The sequence below is a fragment of the Aedes aegypti genome, chromosome 3 (genome assembly GCF_002204515.2).
Source record: "Aedes aegypti strain LVP_AGWG chromosome 3, AaegL5.0 Primary Assembly, whole genome shotgun sequence".
NCBI classification, from domain to species: Eukaryota; Metazoa; Arthropoda; class Insecta; order Diptera; family Culicidae; genus Aedes; species Aedes aegypti.
The window spans coordinates 62,887,642-62,906,702 of NC_035109.1; the positions used below are offsets into that span (position 1 = coordinate 62,887,642).

The window sequence follows — 19,061 nt, forward strand, 5'->3', positions numbered from 1 at the left end:
CGATGCGTTACTGGACTCCGGAGCGGGGATTAGCATCCTAAACTCTCTAGAAGTGGTAGAACGTTATAATCTTAAAATTCAACCAACGGCCATCAAGGTTTCAACAGCTGATGGATCAGTATATAGTTGCTTGGGGTACGTGAATATTCCATTCACGTACAAAAAGTTGACCAAAGTGGTACCTACTCTCGTAGTACCAGAGATTTCAAGGCATTTGATCCTTGGAGTAGACTTTTGGGAATGTTTTGGAATTAAACCTATGATAGATGTGGGTCAGGGGTTTGAAGAAGTTGAGACAGTCGGACAAACCAACAGTTTGCCAATGTGCTTCACCATAGAACCTTCCGGTGAGCCGTTAAGTGCTGACGAATTAGAGGAAGATGAGACACTGGATATTCCAGTATATGAAGGACCGATAAGTTCTGTACCAGACCCAGACGCTATCGAGACCGAGCATGAGTTATCAGAGGAGGAGAGGAAACAGTTGACGGGTGTCATAAGGAATTTCGAACTGACATCGGACGGGAAGCTAGGAAGAACACATCTAATAACCCACGAGATTGTGCTCCAAGAGGGAGCTAAACCGCGTAATCCGCCAATGTATAAGTGTTCTCCCTACGTTCAGCAAGCCATCAATGATGAGGTTGAGAGGTTCAAACGGTTGGATGCAATAGAGGAATGCTATAGTGAGTGGACCAACCCGCTTGTACCTGTGCTCAAGAAAAACGGGAAGGTGAGGGTCTGCTTGGACTCACGAAAAATTAACAAGTTAACGGTCAAGGACACCTACCCAATGCGTAATATGCAAGACATATTCCGTCGATTGGGTAAGGCAAAGTTCTTTTCAGTAATTGATCTTAAGGACGCCTACTTTCAGATCCCTCTGAAAGAGGAATGTCGAAACTTCACTGCATTCCGGACAACCGAAGGAGTTTTCCGTTTTAAGGTGCTTCCGTTCGGCCTTACGAATGCGCCGTTCACAATGTCACGTCTGATGGACAAAGCCTTGGGGTTCGACCTCGAACCATTCGTCTTTGTGTATCTGGATGACATTGTCATCGCGTCCAATACGTTCAAGGAACACCTTCGGCTATTGCGTATCGTAGCAGAAAGGCTTAAGAAAGCCGGACTCACGATCTCGCTGGAAAAGTCAAGATTCTGCCGGAAACAGGTAATGTACCTCGGCTATCTTCTCAACGAAAATGGAGTGGCAATTGACACGGCTCGAATTCAGCCAATTCTAGATTACGCCCAACCAAAAACTCAAGAAGATATTCGCCGCCTCATGGGATTGGCAGGCTTTTATCAAAGATTTATAAAGAATTATAGTAGAATTACGGCACCAATCACAGATCTCCTCACGAAGGAGAACAAAAAGTTTGTCTGGACTAAAGAAGCGGAAATTGCATTCCGAGAACTGAAATCTGTCCTAACTTCAGCACCGATTCTAGGGAACCCCGATTTCACAAAACCGTTCATCATCGAATCGGACGCTTCAGATCGGGCCATTGGAGCGGCCCTTGTCCAGGAGCAGGACGGAGAAACGCGAGTAATTAGCTACTCTAGCAAAAAACTCAACCGTACACAACGAAGATACGCGGCGGTTGAAAAGGAATGTTTAGGGGTACTGTCCGCAATCCAACATTTCCGACATTATGTGGAGGGAACGAAGTTTCGAGTCATCACAGACGCGAGAAGCCTCCTGTGGCTTTTTAACGTCGGGACAGAGACCGGAAATGCAAAGCTGTTGAGATGGGCACTACGAATCCAAGCCTATGATTTTGATCTGGAATACCGGAAGGGTAAGGCAAATATTACCGCGGACTGTCTATCGAGGTCGATTGAAGTGGACACGGTGGTAATCTCCCAGCCAGACGCTGAACAAGAGGAACTGATGGAACGAATTCAGTCCAATCCGAACAAGTTCAAAGACTTTCGCATAGTGGATGGCAGAGTTTTTCGATTCTTCAAAACAGGAAACCGGATGAGTGACCCACGATTCGCATGGAAATGCTATCCTCCGAGAACCGAACGTTGCGATATAATCCGCCAGGAACACGAGAAGGCACATTTTGGTTTCGAAAAAACACTGGCTGCAATTAAAAATCGTTACTACTGGCCACGAATGAATATTGAAATTCGAAAATTTTGTCGGGAATGTCTCAAATGCCAAGTTAGTAAAGCCGGAAATGTCAACGTAACGCCACCTATGGGTTCTCAAAAACCGGTGGAATACCCGTGGCAATTCGTTACACTAGACTATGTAGGACCGTTACCTCCATCGGGTAAGAATAGAAACACCTGCTTACTAGTAGCCACAGACGTCTTCAGTAAGTTCGTCTTGATTCAACCGTTTCGCGAAGCCAAAGCTCACTCTTTGGTAGACTTCGTGGAAAATATGATTTTCCGTCTATTTGGGGTGCCCGAAATTATATTAACCGACAATGGATCTCAGTTTGTCTCGCGGGAATTCAAGAAACTGCTCGAAGACAATCATGTGTCCCATTGGCTCACACCTGCGTATCACCCACAAGTGAATAATACGGAAAGAGTGAACCGGGTAATCGTTACGGCCATACGCGCGACCCTAAAGAAGTCCCACAACCATTGGGCAGACGACATTCAACAAATAGCGGACGCAATCAGAACATCGGTTCACGAGTCAACCAAATTCACGCCCTACTTCGTAGTTTTTGGTCGACAAAAGGTCTCAGACGGTAGAGAGTATTCTAAGATCCGCGACAATCACGTACCACCTGAAGAAGACGAACAGCAGATTAAAAACAAGCGGAAAGAGTTGTTCGATGAAATTAAAACGAACCTAAAAGCCGCCTACGCTAAGCATGCTAAAAGTTATAATCTTCGTTCTAATGTTCAATGCCCTACTTACATTGTCGGTGAAAAGGTCCTAAAGCAGACGTTCGACCAGTCAGATAAAGGGAAGGGATTTTGTAAGAAGCTGGCCCCGAAATATGAGCAAGCTATAGTTCGAAAAGTCTTGGGAGCCAATACCTATGAGCTAGAAGACCTGACTGGGAAACGGATAGGAGTCTTTTTCGCGAATAAGCTGAAGCGAATGCTTCCGCAGTCTGGGACATAGTCAGAGACTGGTTTTTCAAGCTATGCAACTCTTAATGAGTAACTATAAGTACCAAAAAAACACCTATATGGTCATAAAGTATACGGACAGTTTCGACGGACTCGCCTAGGGAAAATCTACGGATGGAATCTACGCTGAGGGTACCGAAACTGAGCCTAAACAATATCTAAACAACACCTCAAGCTATGAACAACTTTGGAAAGTGACTATAAAATCAATAATCGATTGCAAAAACACCTCAAAGGGCAAAAACCAATTGAGGAGGACTCAAATACCGAGAAAGATACGACCAAACGAGACGCTCAATCATTGAGCTTGTAAATACCTGTAGATATTAGTTGTTAGTTTCCTAATGCCCTATCCCTTAATCACTAGAATTAGTACTTAAACTAGATTAGTAGATAAACATTAATTACTCACGGTTCAATTCGTAATTGATTAGTCCTTTTGTTTGAATTGGTCGTCAAGTTGTAAATATTCGCTTTTTTCTCCTTATCGTCCTTTTTGTAAATATCCTCGTTGTTCATCGTAGCCGAATCGTGTTAATATATTGAATTAGTTGAATTTAGTCGCCAAGTTGTTCATATCCTGGTTTCCCTCAGCATTATCCGATGAATTCAAATCCGTTTCTCAGATTAGTTTCCTTTCCCGATTAGTCCACCTTGTTGTTTTTCCTTGCTTCTACTATATCGATCCAAATCGCGTTGCAATCCCGTATCCATGCACAGTTCTGCTTTACCGATCCGTCCTTGTTTATTTTTAGTTCCTCTCCAATTCTCCTTTACCGATCCAACGTAGTTAATCAACATTCCTCCATTTCGCTTCCTCATCCATAGTTTTCTTGTCCGGTTCCTTTCTCCTTATTCCCGTCATCCGTCCACTGAAATCGCATATCTCCGGTATTTCTCCTTAATTCGCATCTGACTGGTCCGGTCGTCTGCTTTCCGAAGGCGGCTGGTCCGAACTTTCACCTGGGAATAAAAGAAACAAAACAAACCAACTTACATCGATAGCTCGGAACGATGATTAATTTTACTCTCCTCAAGTAGTCCATAGCCCGGAGTGTTCAAATTTCCACTCGTACAATTCAATTTTCCAGCGCAAAATGTTTTTTTTTTCACGTTTGTGAAAATTTTTCACCGCACTCTCACTCGCGTGTTGTTTTTTTTTTCACGTCCATCACTTGGACAGTTCGTTTGAGGGTGATGACATTGGATGTTTGGTAGACCGGTTATGCGGGGGGGAACGTCACGTATGTAGTTGGATTCTGCACATCAAAGTGTCGGAGTTCATTTGGTATGATTGGGAAGGGTGTATGGATGTGTAGTGGTTTGTGTTTATTTAATTTCTTCGAGATTTTTGGTAGTCAGACAATGTATTGGCGTTTAAAGAAATCTCGTAAGAGGCTTATTTAAGATTTGCGTCGCAATGAGTGTAAATCGCGGTTTCTGTTCCGTGGCAACGAATTGCGATTCGGATTGGCTTATTTTTGTGAGGAAGGTTAAAATCTCGTTTTCTCGCTTCGGGCAGGGGTAGAGATTGTTGACTGGACTCACGGTTATGTCCACTTAGGTGGAGACTTTCGTAAGTGCGTCTTCATGTATCGGCAAAATGTCCTGGTTTTAGAAGATGTACTTCGGTTTATGTTATTTTAAGCTTGCTCAGAGTTTTAGTCGACTACTCTGAGTTGAAGCTGAGTTTTTCGTTTGTGAATCTATGTTTGAATGAATGGAGGGGGGGAAACTATGAGTGTGGTCATCATCAACAATTATTCTTTTCTTTGATCAAGATAGGTCAGTAAAATTTTAGTTCTTTGCGATCGGATCTCTTTACATACTTCTTTAGTAAGGTTATAAATTGTAATGGCATGGCAGCAATGATTTTTCGCTGGAGACCGGAGACCGTAGGTCGCTGATGGTCAGTGGCAGATGTGGTTTGTTATGAGCTGCATACTGTAAATAGAGATGGAGTTGAATTCGTTCAATGATGAAACTATATGACCCCGAAAATTGAAGCATGTCATCGCCATGACTATTTAGCAAGCCTACGAAAATTTGATTGGCTTTTGTTAGCTTGATAGCATCGCCAATCAAATTTTCGTAAATTTAGGAGGGAGTGATGTAACGAACTTTCAGTTCGATACATTGTTTGTAATTATGTAAATATAAATTTAGCTTAAGTAAATGAATTGATATATTGAATTTGTATTAAAGTTTCCCCGTCACATACACCGCAATTTGGTTTCCCCATAAAAGCTCTTCTGGCTATAAAACAAATGCACGCTCACGGAAACGAGCAGAAGCGAACTCTCCAACTATAAGCCGATGAGTACCATAGGAAATTGGGAGCATATTGCATATGCTTCCAGCCAGCGTGGCGATAACAAAGTAGCGTCGGTTGGTGGCCATCGACCTCTGGGAAACCCTTTTCAGGATTTATTGACCTTTTGGCTCGTAATTGAGAGAATTTCGGTTAGGCTCGGTTGGTGACATTCGTTGCAACCCGAATGATCTTTCTCTTTGCCACAATAGACTGTTAGTCGGGGCAAAGGCAATTTAGAGACTCGGGAGGTCAATTCCGGTAGCGAAGACTTTCAGAATAATCGCACCTTATCTGAGGGTTTCTGATTGTTACATGTTCACTTTGATCTGTACAGTGGAAGAGGCAGGAGTAGTCCAAGTTAGTTCCGCGTCGTGAGGTGATATAATAGGTGTGAACAGTGACATGGAGTTTCTCTGAAATTATTTATTCAAGTTCGATTTCTCTTCCTAGAATAGCTAATTAGAAAGCGTGGATTAAGCGTAGTTAGATTGAACGTGCGATAGTATAAGTGTGCGAGTGTATTTTGGCAAAAGGTAATCACGTGCTGTGTGGTGTTATAATTGGTATGTTTAATACGGTGGCATTTCTCTACTAGATTTGTGGCAAGCGTGCCAAGCCCGCCACCTCACAATAGTGTTTAGGAGACTATTCCTGACCCCACTCTGCAGCTTCGAAGAAGCCCGGTGGTACACGTGGCCGGAAGGGGGCCGCGTCCGTCAATTTCGCGCCCCGGACAGGGCCAGCGCAACAATCGTTTTCATCAAGAGTCAGTGGAGCCAGCAACCAGCGTTTCCCGTTTCGGTGACGACCGTAAGTACAACGGCAGTACCCCGTTGAAGCCCACAAATCGTCGGTGAGGCGCCGTCGGCGCATGAAGCAGTGAGGCGTAGAAGTCGGCAGGAGTGCGCATCGCGCGCGCTTTGAAGAGGACGGACATCGCAGAGATGGGCCGTAAGTAAGCGTCAACCCACCATACCACCCGTTGAACGAGCGATCAGTGTCAACCGATGCCGTAACCGTCGACACGGATCAAGCCACCCACCGATCAGCAGCGCCCCAATCACACCAACAAGACCCCAGCGTCGTCGTCCGGCGACCACCCACTTTCGTCCTGCTGATATGGTACCGTAAGTAAATGCATGCAAATCAGTGAAAGTCCCATGCGCATGGTGTAGAGATTTTTTTTGCCCGCTCCCGATTGATGGTTGGAGACGCGTGGCGGCGGCTAAGCTTTTTTGTCGGACGCTAGCCGTTCCCCCAATGTGAATGCCCACACCGCACAAGAGCACGTGAAGAGATAGTAGATAGAGAGGTAGAAGATGAAATGGAAATGAATTTGTAAATAGCTAGAGTAAGAAAGGAAGAGAGAATGTCGGTAAAGTAGGCCTAAGAACTAAATATAGAAATGAACTCGAATAATGAAGTTGCGTTATGTTTGGAATAAATTCATTAGAGTACCACAGACAAACCGACCTGTGTTGAAGTTATTAGTGAACGAGAAGAGGTAATGTAGGGGAGGTTTCATGTCACTCGGGTTCGTTTAGTAGTTCCTTGTTAATTTACTTTATTTTACTGGGGAGGTTGGCTCCGAATCCAACCAAGGAACACTCTCTAGTCTTTCGGGTTCAGTTTGAGGTTTACGTGTACAGCCAGCCAGTGATGAGAATAGGTGCAAACGTAGTCTGGACTATCGGCTAGGTTTTCTTTTCTCGGACTAACAGTCTAGGGTAATCTAAAGAGGAGTCTTCTTGTCGCAACAACGTAGCCAACCGTGCTTCGTGCTTTCCTTCCACTATTGGACCCCAAAACCCTTTCCCTTGAGAGGTCTTAGGCCGGGCAACCCTGAAAACAGGTGGATGGTCTCCAACCGGAGTGGCGCTCAAGCCATCCGCTAATCTTACCGGAAAGCACGTTCGGACGTCCGGTTACACAAGGAAGTGGTTGTTTTGCAGCAATTCTGTTTATATTTGGATTCTCACAGCAAACAAAAGCAATGTTGTGACAGTTGTCACAGCAAACAAAGAAAATTTTGTCAACATTGTACTACTACGCAGGCAACTTGATTGGTCTATAGAAATTCAGGGCTACCAACATTGACAAATTGCCGTTTATGTCAGAAAGTGACGCTTGCCTTCGTTTTAGGTGGGCTATAGCCCACTTAACGGGAGCCCAATTAAATTGAAGTGCAATTAATCGTAATGCAACGAACGAAATTCGACTGTATTCAACATGCAGTTTAACTATTATCTCATCATTTACTTTTCAAAAATTTTAGGGGGGGCAATTCCACGTTTCGGGGGGGCCAGGCCCCCCCTGGCCCCTCCCTATTTACGCCAATGCTCTTTCAATGCCGGTATTGGCTTCTGAGGTTTTTTCAAGATTTTCGATAATTTCCAAAAGGGCTTAGAGCCAGGGTCCAATTGAGAAATTTTATTTTCAAAATTTTTGTTTCTTAATTGAGCAAAACGTTTCTTGATTTCTTTCTGCAAATCCTGCCATATAATTTTCATAGCAGGATCGCGAGTGCGTTGAAATTGCCTTCTCCTCACGTTTTTAAGACGGATCAAGAGTTTAAGATCATCGTCTATAATCACGGATTCAAATTTTACTTCACATTTTGGAATTGCAATGCTCCGGGCTTCAACAATGGAATTTGTTAAAGTTTCAAGAGCATTGTCAATATCAAGTTTAGTTTCTAAAGAAATGTTAACATCAAGATTGGAGTCAACATACGTTTTATATATATTCCAGTCGGCTCGTAAATAATTGAAAGTGGAGCTGATAGGATTGAGAATCGCTTCTTGGGATATTTGAAATGTAACAGGGACATGATCAGAATCAAAATCAGCATGAGTAATCAGTTGGCTACAAAGATGACTAGAGTCGGTTAAGACCAAATCAATCGTAGATGGATTTCTAGAAGAGGAAAAACAAGTGGGGCTATCAGGGTATTGAATTGAGAAATATCCTGAAGAGCACTCATCAAATAAAATTCTGCCGTTGGAATTACTTTGAGAATTATTCCATGACCGATGTTTGGTCCAAAGTTACCCTGATTTTGTGTTCTTTAACACGATATTTCCCTAACTCGATAGTCGCCTTAATATCGAGTTACGGAGAGTTGAGTGTACTATAATAACTAAATTTTTACGGCGAAAGAACATAAATAGCAAATGAAACAACCAGTGCATTAATAACAATGAGTGTTTTAGTAGCTGTCGAACGAGCCGATGAACATGATGGGACTGGTATGCAATTACATTGGTATATTATATTGTATATAATCGCATAAAAGTCTTGCTACGATTTTTGTGCATTTTAGGGCAAATTTTCTACTTGAATTCAAAAAAAATTATTAGGCTTGTTCGTGTACTCAACAAACAGTGATATGTAGCAATTTAATACATTTTAGGCCAAATAAAGACTCAAAATGGAGCGAAATTGTTTCCACATTTCAATCGTCTTTTTCTCAGTTTGTCGTTTTCCAACATGGGACTGTTGTGCAAAGAGGGGCAGTGTTCCTCTTGTTAAATCAAACATTTTTGCCAAAGGGTATATTGCTCTAAATCCTTTCGTTTCAAAAATAGTTCAACATGAAAAGTTTAGCATTAGTTGCGATTACTTCAAAGTGGGTAATTAAAATGCTGTGAATTTTTCAAGTGAAAATTTCAAGTTATTTCCTAGTTGCGGTAAAAAATTCAGCTCAATCGGAGGATACGTAGATCTTCCACGAGACTGAGGGATGACTTGGAAAAAGCTTAAAATTTCACTTGAATGGTGAAACGTAGTTAATACACATTCTTGTTTTATTGTAATACTAATATTTTCTAATATATCTTACTATAAAACCAATATTGCGCTACCTAGTTTTAGAAGCATAGGAGATAGTTTAGTAATGAACTAGAGTTATAACTCCAATTACCCTCCTGTTATAAGTGAAATTATTCATTCTATACTATTTTTAATGTTTTTAACTAAATGTTGCAATTTTGTCTTAAAAAATCACAATTAATTAATTTCACGCAACTACGGTTGTCATGTCTATTACGGCTTAAACAAGCCGACGGTGTTTAGAAAAAAAAATTGAAGTTCGTAGACACAAAAGTTTATTTGGACAAATTAATATGTAAAATTGTGAAAAAAAAATGGAATCGTGGGCGTAAATGACAGTCTACTTAAAAATATTTGGCCTAGACAGTTTTAGTGATGACTCTAACATTTTTGAAATAAATTCTGATTTTCAGAAGCAAGGGAATATGGGTATTTTTCAAAAACTACCACGTCACAATACTAGTGAAAACCCAGTGTTAAAGTGGGCACCATAGCCTAGTACCTCTGAGTATTGGTTCTGGTAGATGGGAAACTTGGCAAAAGCCAGAACGAGTGTTCAGTTTTGACAAGTAAAGCTGTCAGGCAGCTTTTCATATAATCGAAAGTCGGTTTTCTATTTTGGTGTAACTTTGATATTGGAGCATAAATCAAACAAAATTGAATGAATTACAAACATTTATAGGGCATTGCATACCTCTAGGCGTGTATCGTTGTATGAAAATTTCCGAATTAGATCACAAAAATGGTCCCAGCTTGTAAAAATACTTCTCGCTAAGAGATTTGAGACCATATTCAAGTTTTATTATAACTAGGCTGTCAAATATGAGTGACGAACTATTCACAACTAGGTAACTTGCAATATTGTTGTCGTTTGTAGTCCTATGTTTTGTTTAACTTTAACTGTCAGGTCGGGATATTTTAGGTACGTGCTATAAATTAAGATTTGGTTGAAATGGATAACGCAGTTGAAACGAAATGGGAGGCGCTGTAGAAAATTTCTGCAAGGAATCGTAGCAAATCAGGCTTTAGGTAAGAACACACGAATCTAGTTCTCACGAAATCCAAGGAGCGAAAACCTTGACGGCATGTAAGAAGTTCTTGATGATATTCTCATAATAATTATTTAGAATGGTTCTACGGATGTAGATAAGAGATCATTATTATAATATTGACGCGACGACATGTTAGTAAGCTCAGAATGACTATTGTTATTGTAACAGTTAGTTTAGATAGTTAGGCTCATTGTCGATTGTTGTATGAAACATTGCAGAAAAGCGTGAATGCGAAGTAATGATCTCCATCCCATCCCATGTTGTAAGTTATTCACACAAGAAATCTACCTCGAACGAGTTGGCAGAACGCACCCATACCCTTCTGAACCGAAGGGCAGGGACTTAAAAATGTCTTGTATCTCAAACAATTTGAAACTTTATCTTAAGCTTCGAATTTTATTAACATTTGTTGGACTTGATAGTAAAGTTTATCGTAGGAGCCGATTTTTTTGGTCACTTGTGTATACTTTTGGAGTATCGGCCGGGAATCGAACTCAAGTCACCTTCAACATGACTTTGCTTTGTAGCCGTGTTCATTATCACAAGGTTTAAGAAATGCTAGGTTTATTCACTCACCCCAAGGACGTACACTGGGCGATCGAACACTATCTCAATCTGCACATCGTCAACGGCCACGTCAGTGTTCACAGTCAGCTCTCCATCCCACCGGCCTGGAGTAATGATAATGTTTTGGCCCATAGCCGCACACGTTGAGTTGAAACGATTTTCTCGCTCATCGGTGAAATTCCTGGGTACTGCTGCCGGTTGCTGTATCGGTTGAAAAGACGGTACGTTACCGATTGCCGATGGACGCACTAGTGGAACGGGATTCGTGTTCAGACTCCAACTATTCGGTGGGTAGCGATACACGGGGGTCGTCGGTTCCGTTGATATGTCGGATCTGTGGGAACGATAGTATGAAGAATACTGAAAAAATAGAGTTTAGTTGGGTGAAGAAATGTCACTTACCTGCTGACGAACTTCACAGGACATACAACAACTCCATTGAGGCGAACTTCCTCTAATTGTGGCGGTGAAGAGGTGGAATAGCTCACTTCGAGTTTGATCTTCAACAGCGTGTGAGCAAATTGCTTGTAACCAGATTTCGTTATGCGGAAGTCACGATTGTTAACACTGCCAGCGACACCAAAATAATTCTGGAAACATAAAGCAAAACATCCTACAATTAATTTATTGAAATTTATTCATCATCAGGCAACGATGGAATCCCCTGCAGGAATGCGTTTGAGTTCCTCGAATCAAAATAACACATATAATCAATATGCATTTGTTTTGCTCGCCTCTGTTGCTACTATTCCGCTTGATTTGTAGTTAAATACCAATACGCTTTAACTTGTTTACGAGTGGCTATCTTCAGAACAACCTGTTCAATTCAAATGCTCTAAAGCGTCGTGTTATATTACTCACCACTAACAGGTCGACTTGACGATCGAATCGAAGATCGATCTCAACGTCACGCAGCGTGACGTCGCTGTTCAACTGCAGAGTGCCCTCATATTGCTTTCGATAGGAATTTTCGCGGTCCACGGTGAACAAATCGTTACAGTTGACCTCTCCGGTGGTAATTGCACTTGCGACAGGCTGATGATACGATAGTCCGTAGACTTGACGCCCGGTGCCAACAAATTGCATAATCAGCAAAAGCAGCGTGAACCGGAACGCAACGCATCGCTGAAATTTAGCAGTTATTTCGTGAAACTCATACAATCACTTCATTCTAAATAATACTCACTACCGATGCGTCCATTTCAGCTACAATTCTATTCTAGCCAATACTTGATCACCTCACTCGAATGCCAGCCAAGAAAGTACCGAGGTGATAACAGACAGAAATTGTTTTACAGCGTCCACGCGGTTCGAAGGCAAGTCCGCAAATGATCGATCTTTGAAATAGCAGCATGTCGGTGAATGTGAACCTGATAAGAACTGATACACAACTGATCGCCTTCGTGCTTTGAAGAACGGTAGCCAAAACAAAATGGAAAACCGGTAGAAATTAATGACGTGTTAAATGTGGCGCTTTCAAGTAAATAACTCTTGCGAACGGTGCGGCAATCAATTATAAGAAAGCGTGATTTAGATGCGGCAGGCCAAAAGCGCGCGCGGTGATCAACGTGCAATGCTGAATAATCAAACCACAGATTGGAGTCGCAAAGTGAGTGAGGGATGGTCGAGCGATATTGAACGATCGTGACCGTGGCGCGAGTTCTTCCAATCTCTATATAGAATTAATGTGGCGCTTACCAGATAGGGATATATTTATTGAGTGAATTCGTTTATTAATAGCTGTGGGATTTACGAAGTAAGTTGGTTAAGTTGCTGATTACTGCACTTCAAGTATACAAAGTGTTTTCAAGTGTGATTTAGTTAAGCTAGGTGTTACATCGAATCCTTTTGGTGTCTACAGTGCATTCTATAACTTGTATGATAATTCTACTTGAGATGAAGTCCTCATGAAAATACATAGTATATTATATACATTTCTGTTACTAGGTTGGTCAAAAAATAGTTATTTTTCACTTTTTTGTTATTTGTTTTATTTTTTAATCCCCGTCTTTCGAACATTTCTATATTCTTTTCTGTGACTATATTAAGAATGTCTTGCGGTCATTTTTTTCGATGTTGTAACATTAAATTGTAGAGTAGTGTTTGGTCCATCGATTACGAGTCGAGCAATGGTATCAGGATCATACTTGTTCGGAGTGCAATACAATTTTAAATCCGGGTAGGAATGAATATATCATGGATCGTTTCACTAATCAAAGGTGACTTCCACTAATCCAATATCCTTTCCATGAGGAGAAGCAGAAGTACATTCGGTTCCTAGTAACAATGGGTGTCTAAGTATTTTTTTTCCCTTCCCTAAGAACCGTAAGGGCTTGGCTGGCGCCGGTATTGACTTTTTATTTCTTTAATATTGAGCTCTCGATTTGTGTACATTTCTTAGCCTTGTTCATTGAATCTCTATGCAATTTCGATCGTTCCGTTGAATCACTGAGTAGCATTTGTACAATCATCTATGCGTATTCTCATGTTTGTATTGAAGCATGAAATTGCACTAATATGATTTATTCGAAGTTAGCTCAACGGTCACGGTGCGGTTCTCCCAAAATGCAAATGTTTAATAGGATTTAAAATGATCAATGGGCGAGCGTTTGGTGTCCAATTATCTACCATGGGTTCGCAACACATAAGTATTGAGTACAGCTTCCATAGCGAAGAACAATATGTAAAAATGTGTGATCGGATGGTGGTCAAGAGATCAACGTGAGAATTACAGGTTAACGAACGAAGGTTGGTTCTTCAACTTAACTTGTACATCCCACACTCTGAGAACTAAGAACACATTCAACGACCGATGCACGAACTATGCCGTGTACATAGGATATAGGACATAGGAAATGAGTCAGATTGGCCAAGAGACTGTTCAAAAATTTTGCCGTCTCTTTTGGAAAGTTTAGTGTTTGTTAACTTTTAAACTTATAAGCCACTCTCCATTAGCCTTCCGAAGAATCGTAACTTCTACTATTTCTTTCATTTATTTTTTCAATGGAATATCGCGTTTAGTATATTAACGTACATTGAGCGGAGCATCTGCATTGATCGATTTTCTCTCCGCCAGGCGCATGTTTTTTAGTATTACCGTTTTGATGCAAATTCCGGACAGTTCCAAATTACGGACACTCAACTTTGTATGGGAAAGGTTTCAATTGAAATGTTTCAAAATTTGCCGTTTAAAAGCTCACAATTTGGAGACTCGTTTTAATGAGAGTTTTACATAGCAATCCATGAACATTTACAATGCGCAACTAGTGTTGACGTTTTTCTAACAACTGGTAGTGTTTATTTAATGATTCAACTTTTTCAAGTTCGCTTCAAACGAGCTGTCCGGAATTCGAATCAAAGCGTCCGGAATAAGAAGCAAAAGTGAAGTGGTGTCCGGAATAAGAATCATGAAGAGGACACACATTTCAATTTATTTAAATTTATTGAAGTTGTAGAATTCAAATCTTCACCTATCATTTGAGAAGTAAGTGTCCTGATCTGATAGCACAATAACGCTGAGATACAGACAAACAGACGTAACACTCTATTTTTTTTCATAGCACAGCAGAATAGCGCCCAATTATAATATTTGGTGGTTGGCCGATGGGCCATTCGTGGCGCTCGCATCACTTTTGTTTGATTTTGACATTTGCTCACTACCGCCACCTAGCTCGCGGTTGGCCAAATGAAGTATTTTTAGCATTGGGCGTAAATGTTCACGTGACTATTAGAGTGCCTGTAAACAAGAGTGACGTCATGTTTCAATTTTGACAGGTCTCCTGCTCGATTGGAACGCGGATTTGTATGGAAATGACAGTTCGCCGCTGTTCCAATTTTGACATTGACGCCACTCTTATCTAGATCCACTCTGGTGACTATATTTGAAATTGATAATTGCTCTAGCTGTTACGTCTTTTAGATGGCTAGCACTTCGAAGAGGGCTTAAGTGTCCGTAATATGAATCAAAACGGTATTCTTGATACAGTAATAAGTTCTCAACATCTTTCAAGAATTTAATCATTGTTAAATTGAATGAAAATCGAATGAATTTCGTCTAATAATACGAAGTGTAGATCGATGAAAAGAAATCAAGCACTGTAGATACGGTTTAGATACTGTCGTGAGATATTGACGATTGGCTTACAAAACCACAGGAGAATACGACACAGTTTCTTCACAAGGGTTTTTTATGAAGCAAGATATAGTGATTTGTTATCCTATTATCCTATTATTTTTGCATGATGTTTGGAAGATCTTTTGGTGATTTTGTTGTTGTTTTGTTGTTTTTAGTAGATACGGTATCAATGATAAGGGTTCATTCATAACGCCAAATTTCATAACGCCAAAAATGGCCATTTCCTTTCCTCGGATACGGATGGAAATCTATAATACCAAACTGCCTCAGACGTCGATTCAGTGTATTGACGATTTCAATTGATTATTTGATTTTTCTATCTTGGATTTTCATAAGCTTTCCGAAATTAGAATCAAAGTGTGGAATATGAGGCAAAAGTAAGGCAGCGTCCGGAATAATAATCAGGAAAAGTCCAAACATTTCTAATTATTTAAAACTGTTGATGTTAAGTGTTTTCATGGATCAATCATGTGACGAATCATACAGAATGATTTATTTTGCATACTTTTAGTTTTGAATAGACTATACTTTCCTAAGGCCTTAAGTGTTCGTAATATGGATCAAAACGGTGTTATGTTTGATCTCTAATTTTCGAGAACTGAGGTTTAGCTTCCAACAAATATTTAGCCGGTTCTTCAGGGCATTGAGTCGGAGTGGCCACATTTGATACCTTCTAAACAGTCCTAAACTCTTCGTTTATAGTGTTGAATATCAGATCTCAATAATTTATGCAAATTAAAAAAAAAAATATATCATTGAAATAAATGAAAATAACTTTGCATGTCCCGAAAAATAGCCCTTATTTTTATTCGACCTGACCCAGTGACCCACTGGAATAACTCCGGCCACAAGAATATTCCCGAATTCCTCTGGCCACCTTTAGAAACTAGATATGTGTACGAGTATACTGACAAAAAATACCTTGTGGTGGTATTTGCTGAGCAGTGAGGGTTTTAGTATTTTTGCTTTCACTCAGGCCTACACGCAAAAATATTCTGTTAAAATGTGTACTTCATACTTAATACATGATATGATACACACCAAAGAAGTTTTTAAACGAAACAAATGTGTCTTGAAATTATGTGTCGAAATTAAGTGCCCACTTGGCGTGTCCCTCACTTAGCAATATTTAACATTTACTTATCCAAAGTTTTTCGTCCCAAACATGCTGTTTTAGCCTTTCATGGCTTTTGGAAGATGTTTTGAGTTTTTGATTTGTGATAGATTAGGAGACTTATTGGTCAAAATCGGTTCAATTGTGCTGTTATATAGCGCAAATGTACTTCAACTGGTAATACTGAGAAAATTAGTGAATAATGCATGTCAAATCAGCCTTATATTATACAAAATAATAAATAATGATTATATAAAATAATCAAAACACGATCGATATTACTGCTTTTTTACTGTTTACCGTTGGTTCTGAATAGAACTAACCTGGGAGGGAGAAACCAATACAAAATTTCTGTACGTCATAGTGAGCCGAGATTCCGCTGTCACGAACTGTCACTGTGAGCCCAGATATCAAACATTGGATTAACATGAAAAAAGCGCGTAACTAATTAAAACACATTTTCGTATTTCTTCAGAAGTGATAAAAATCGAATGAAAATCTATTCATGAACATAACGCAAGTAATGTCACGTGAGCACCATTTAATCTGATTGAACATAAAGCATTGAAAAACGCATCGTTCTACTTTTTCCAATGAAAATGAATATTTAGTGCATAGAAAACTGTGACCCTTTTTTCATTTTTGTCAGGAAAGATCGAAGGTGCACAACAAAAGGAAACTACCGATTTTCTCGAATCCTGCCTTGATTGTTGTTGGCAAGCTGGAGTTATCTTGCAGTTCAATATAACGTTGTTTTATATTTCGAGTGTAGTATCGGTGCCTCCCTCCCAGGAACTAACAAATATCTGCGTTTTATTGTTTTTTTTTTTAAATTAAATAAGACCTTTCCAAAACGTATAAAATATATTGAATATAAATTTTTCTGCATGGATTACGTTTTTTGAGTTTTTTGTCATCAAAATTACACAAAGAATTACCAATATGCACCCTATTGAGAGAGGTTTGAACTTTAATATGACCCCTGCTAAGCCCCCCCCCCCCTTTATATACGGGGATGAACCAGCCTCGACCTAAATTTCCCCATAATAAAGTGTCAATTAATTAATCAACAGAGGTTAGATAATACATGTCTCATAATACCAATGCACTGTGCAATTGGATAAATCTCTTTAACTGTAATTTTGGCCAGGAGTCGTACAAAAATATGGTGTCTTTGGTGCTTTTGTGTCTCTTATACCAAGGAACGATCTCACTGAGAAGACGTGTAACTTTTTCGCAAATCTTCACATCAATTTGTCCATTTAATCCAATTGCAAATTATATGTAATGTCTAGGTTGGTTGGTTTGACTTTATTAACGAGATTTTTAGCCCTGGGCTAGTTCATCTCGGGACCAACGGCTTTACTTCCCTTCCGAAGGAAGTCGTCACTATAACTTTTTACGTCATAAGTGACTATGTCGGGGATGGGATTCGATCCCAGGTCCTCGGCGTGAGGTAATGTCTAGCTTTTCGGTAGTTGTGAAAATATAAGTTAAAAATAAAATCAAATTATCTCAAGGCGTCTTACAAAGGTTTGTGATTCATACAATTCTATTAAAGGCTCCAAATACAAGAACATAGGGGAGAGGGAGAGGTTGAAAATAGTCAATTTTTGCGTGATGTACTGGAAGCTTCATTGTCAAAAATTCTATGCGATTGTTGGGAAGAATGCACTGCAAATCTTCTCAAGGATCTACAAAAATCTTTCGGGACATCACAAGTATACAAGTCAAAGATCAAGGACCATTCACCCATTCATGTTTATGTCCATCCAAATTTGTACAAACTCCTTCAACAGGAATTCTTCAAAAAGCTGTCGCGCATTTCATCAAATATCTGTCAATAAAACTTATTCTACAATAAATTTACTCAATGTTTTGTTTCATTAAGTCTGTTGAAGAACTTTGGAAGAGTCAGGTATTTCCTATAGAATCCTCCGAAAATCTTATTAAAAATCTGCTTATAACTTTTTCAATAATTTTTCAATTATGTTGCAAGGAATTCGTTAAAGACATTGCAAAGGTTTTCTTCCAATACTATACCAATTACATCAAAGCTACAAACTTACTGTTGAAGAAATTTATCAAAGTTCTCAGGGTGATTCCATTGAAATTTCGTAATAATCTACTGAAGAACTCCCAAGAACACCGACAAAAAATACTATAAGATGTTTGACCAGAAATTCGAAACCGTGCATCGTATGCATCATACATAAAAACGGTTTGAGGCCAATCAAATAAAAAAAATATTAGAGAGTATATTTCCCATTCTGGGTCCTGGGGTAGCTAAAGCTGGGAGTATATGTTGGCCAGGCGATGTAGCGACTTGCAGTCTTGCTAAAAATAAAAACTATTTTTCAAAAGTTATACTAAGTTTTTAGAAAGATTGATATTATTTACTGCCGTGAATCGCAAGTCAGTCCCATCTGTAAAAAGTAGGCATTGAGAAAATGAGGTTCCAAACTCGTTTTCCATACAAATATTCAAAAAAAAATCCAGAAGATTGGAACATGTTCGAATTTTCATAAAACTTTCAAAATTTACTTTTCACTACGATATTTTTCTGAGAAAAATATAAAAATGATCAAAACTTGGTTCATTTTTCTGTTACACGGTGCGGAAATCTGTAGTGGGACTGATATGCGATTACTTTTCATAATGAGACAATTTGACTTGCTTTTTTTTCCTACTTTTTCCGAACATATCTTATTATCTCATTAAGGCAGCTGAAAGAGCATTGATACATACGTTGAAAAATGAACTCAACTGAACTGACAAAAATGCAGACTTGCGATTCACGGCAGTTTATGTGCAGTGAAATTTTGATAAATGCTTTTTAAGTGAAACTCGAGCAAAAGGTGTAATATTACATCAAACGTATTTATTTTACTGTTCTATTTATTACTAACACTTTATTTAATATGCATAGATTTTTAACTA

The 19,061-nt window shown here is 39.6% G+C and overlaps 1 protein-coding gene across 1 annotated transcript in view; it reads right to left on the bottom strand.

Moving 5' to 3' along the window:
* LOC5567672 overlaps positions 1 to 12,367 on the bottom strand; it is a 29,088-nt gene extending 16,721 nt beyond the window's left edge. The window contains exons 1-4 of the mRNA XM_021850663.1: positions 12,059 to 12,367; positions 11,734 to 11,997; positions 11,275 to 11,462; positions 10,882 to 11,206 (exon numbers count right to left, since the gene is read on the bottom strand). Of these exons, the coding sequence (XP_021706355.1) occupies positions 10,882 to 11,206; positions 11,275 to 11,462; positions 11,734 to 11,997; positions 12,059 to 12,073 (792 nt within the window). The 5' untranslated portion in view covers positions 12,074 to 12,367. The remainder of the gene's footprint in view (positions 1 to 10,881; positions 11,207 to 11,274; positions 11,463 to 11,733; positions 11,998 to 12,058) is intronic.
* Between the last annotated feature and the right edge of the window lie 6,694 nt (positions 12,368 to 19,061).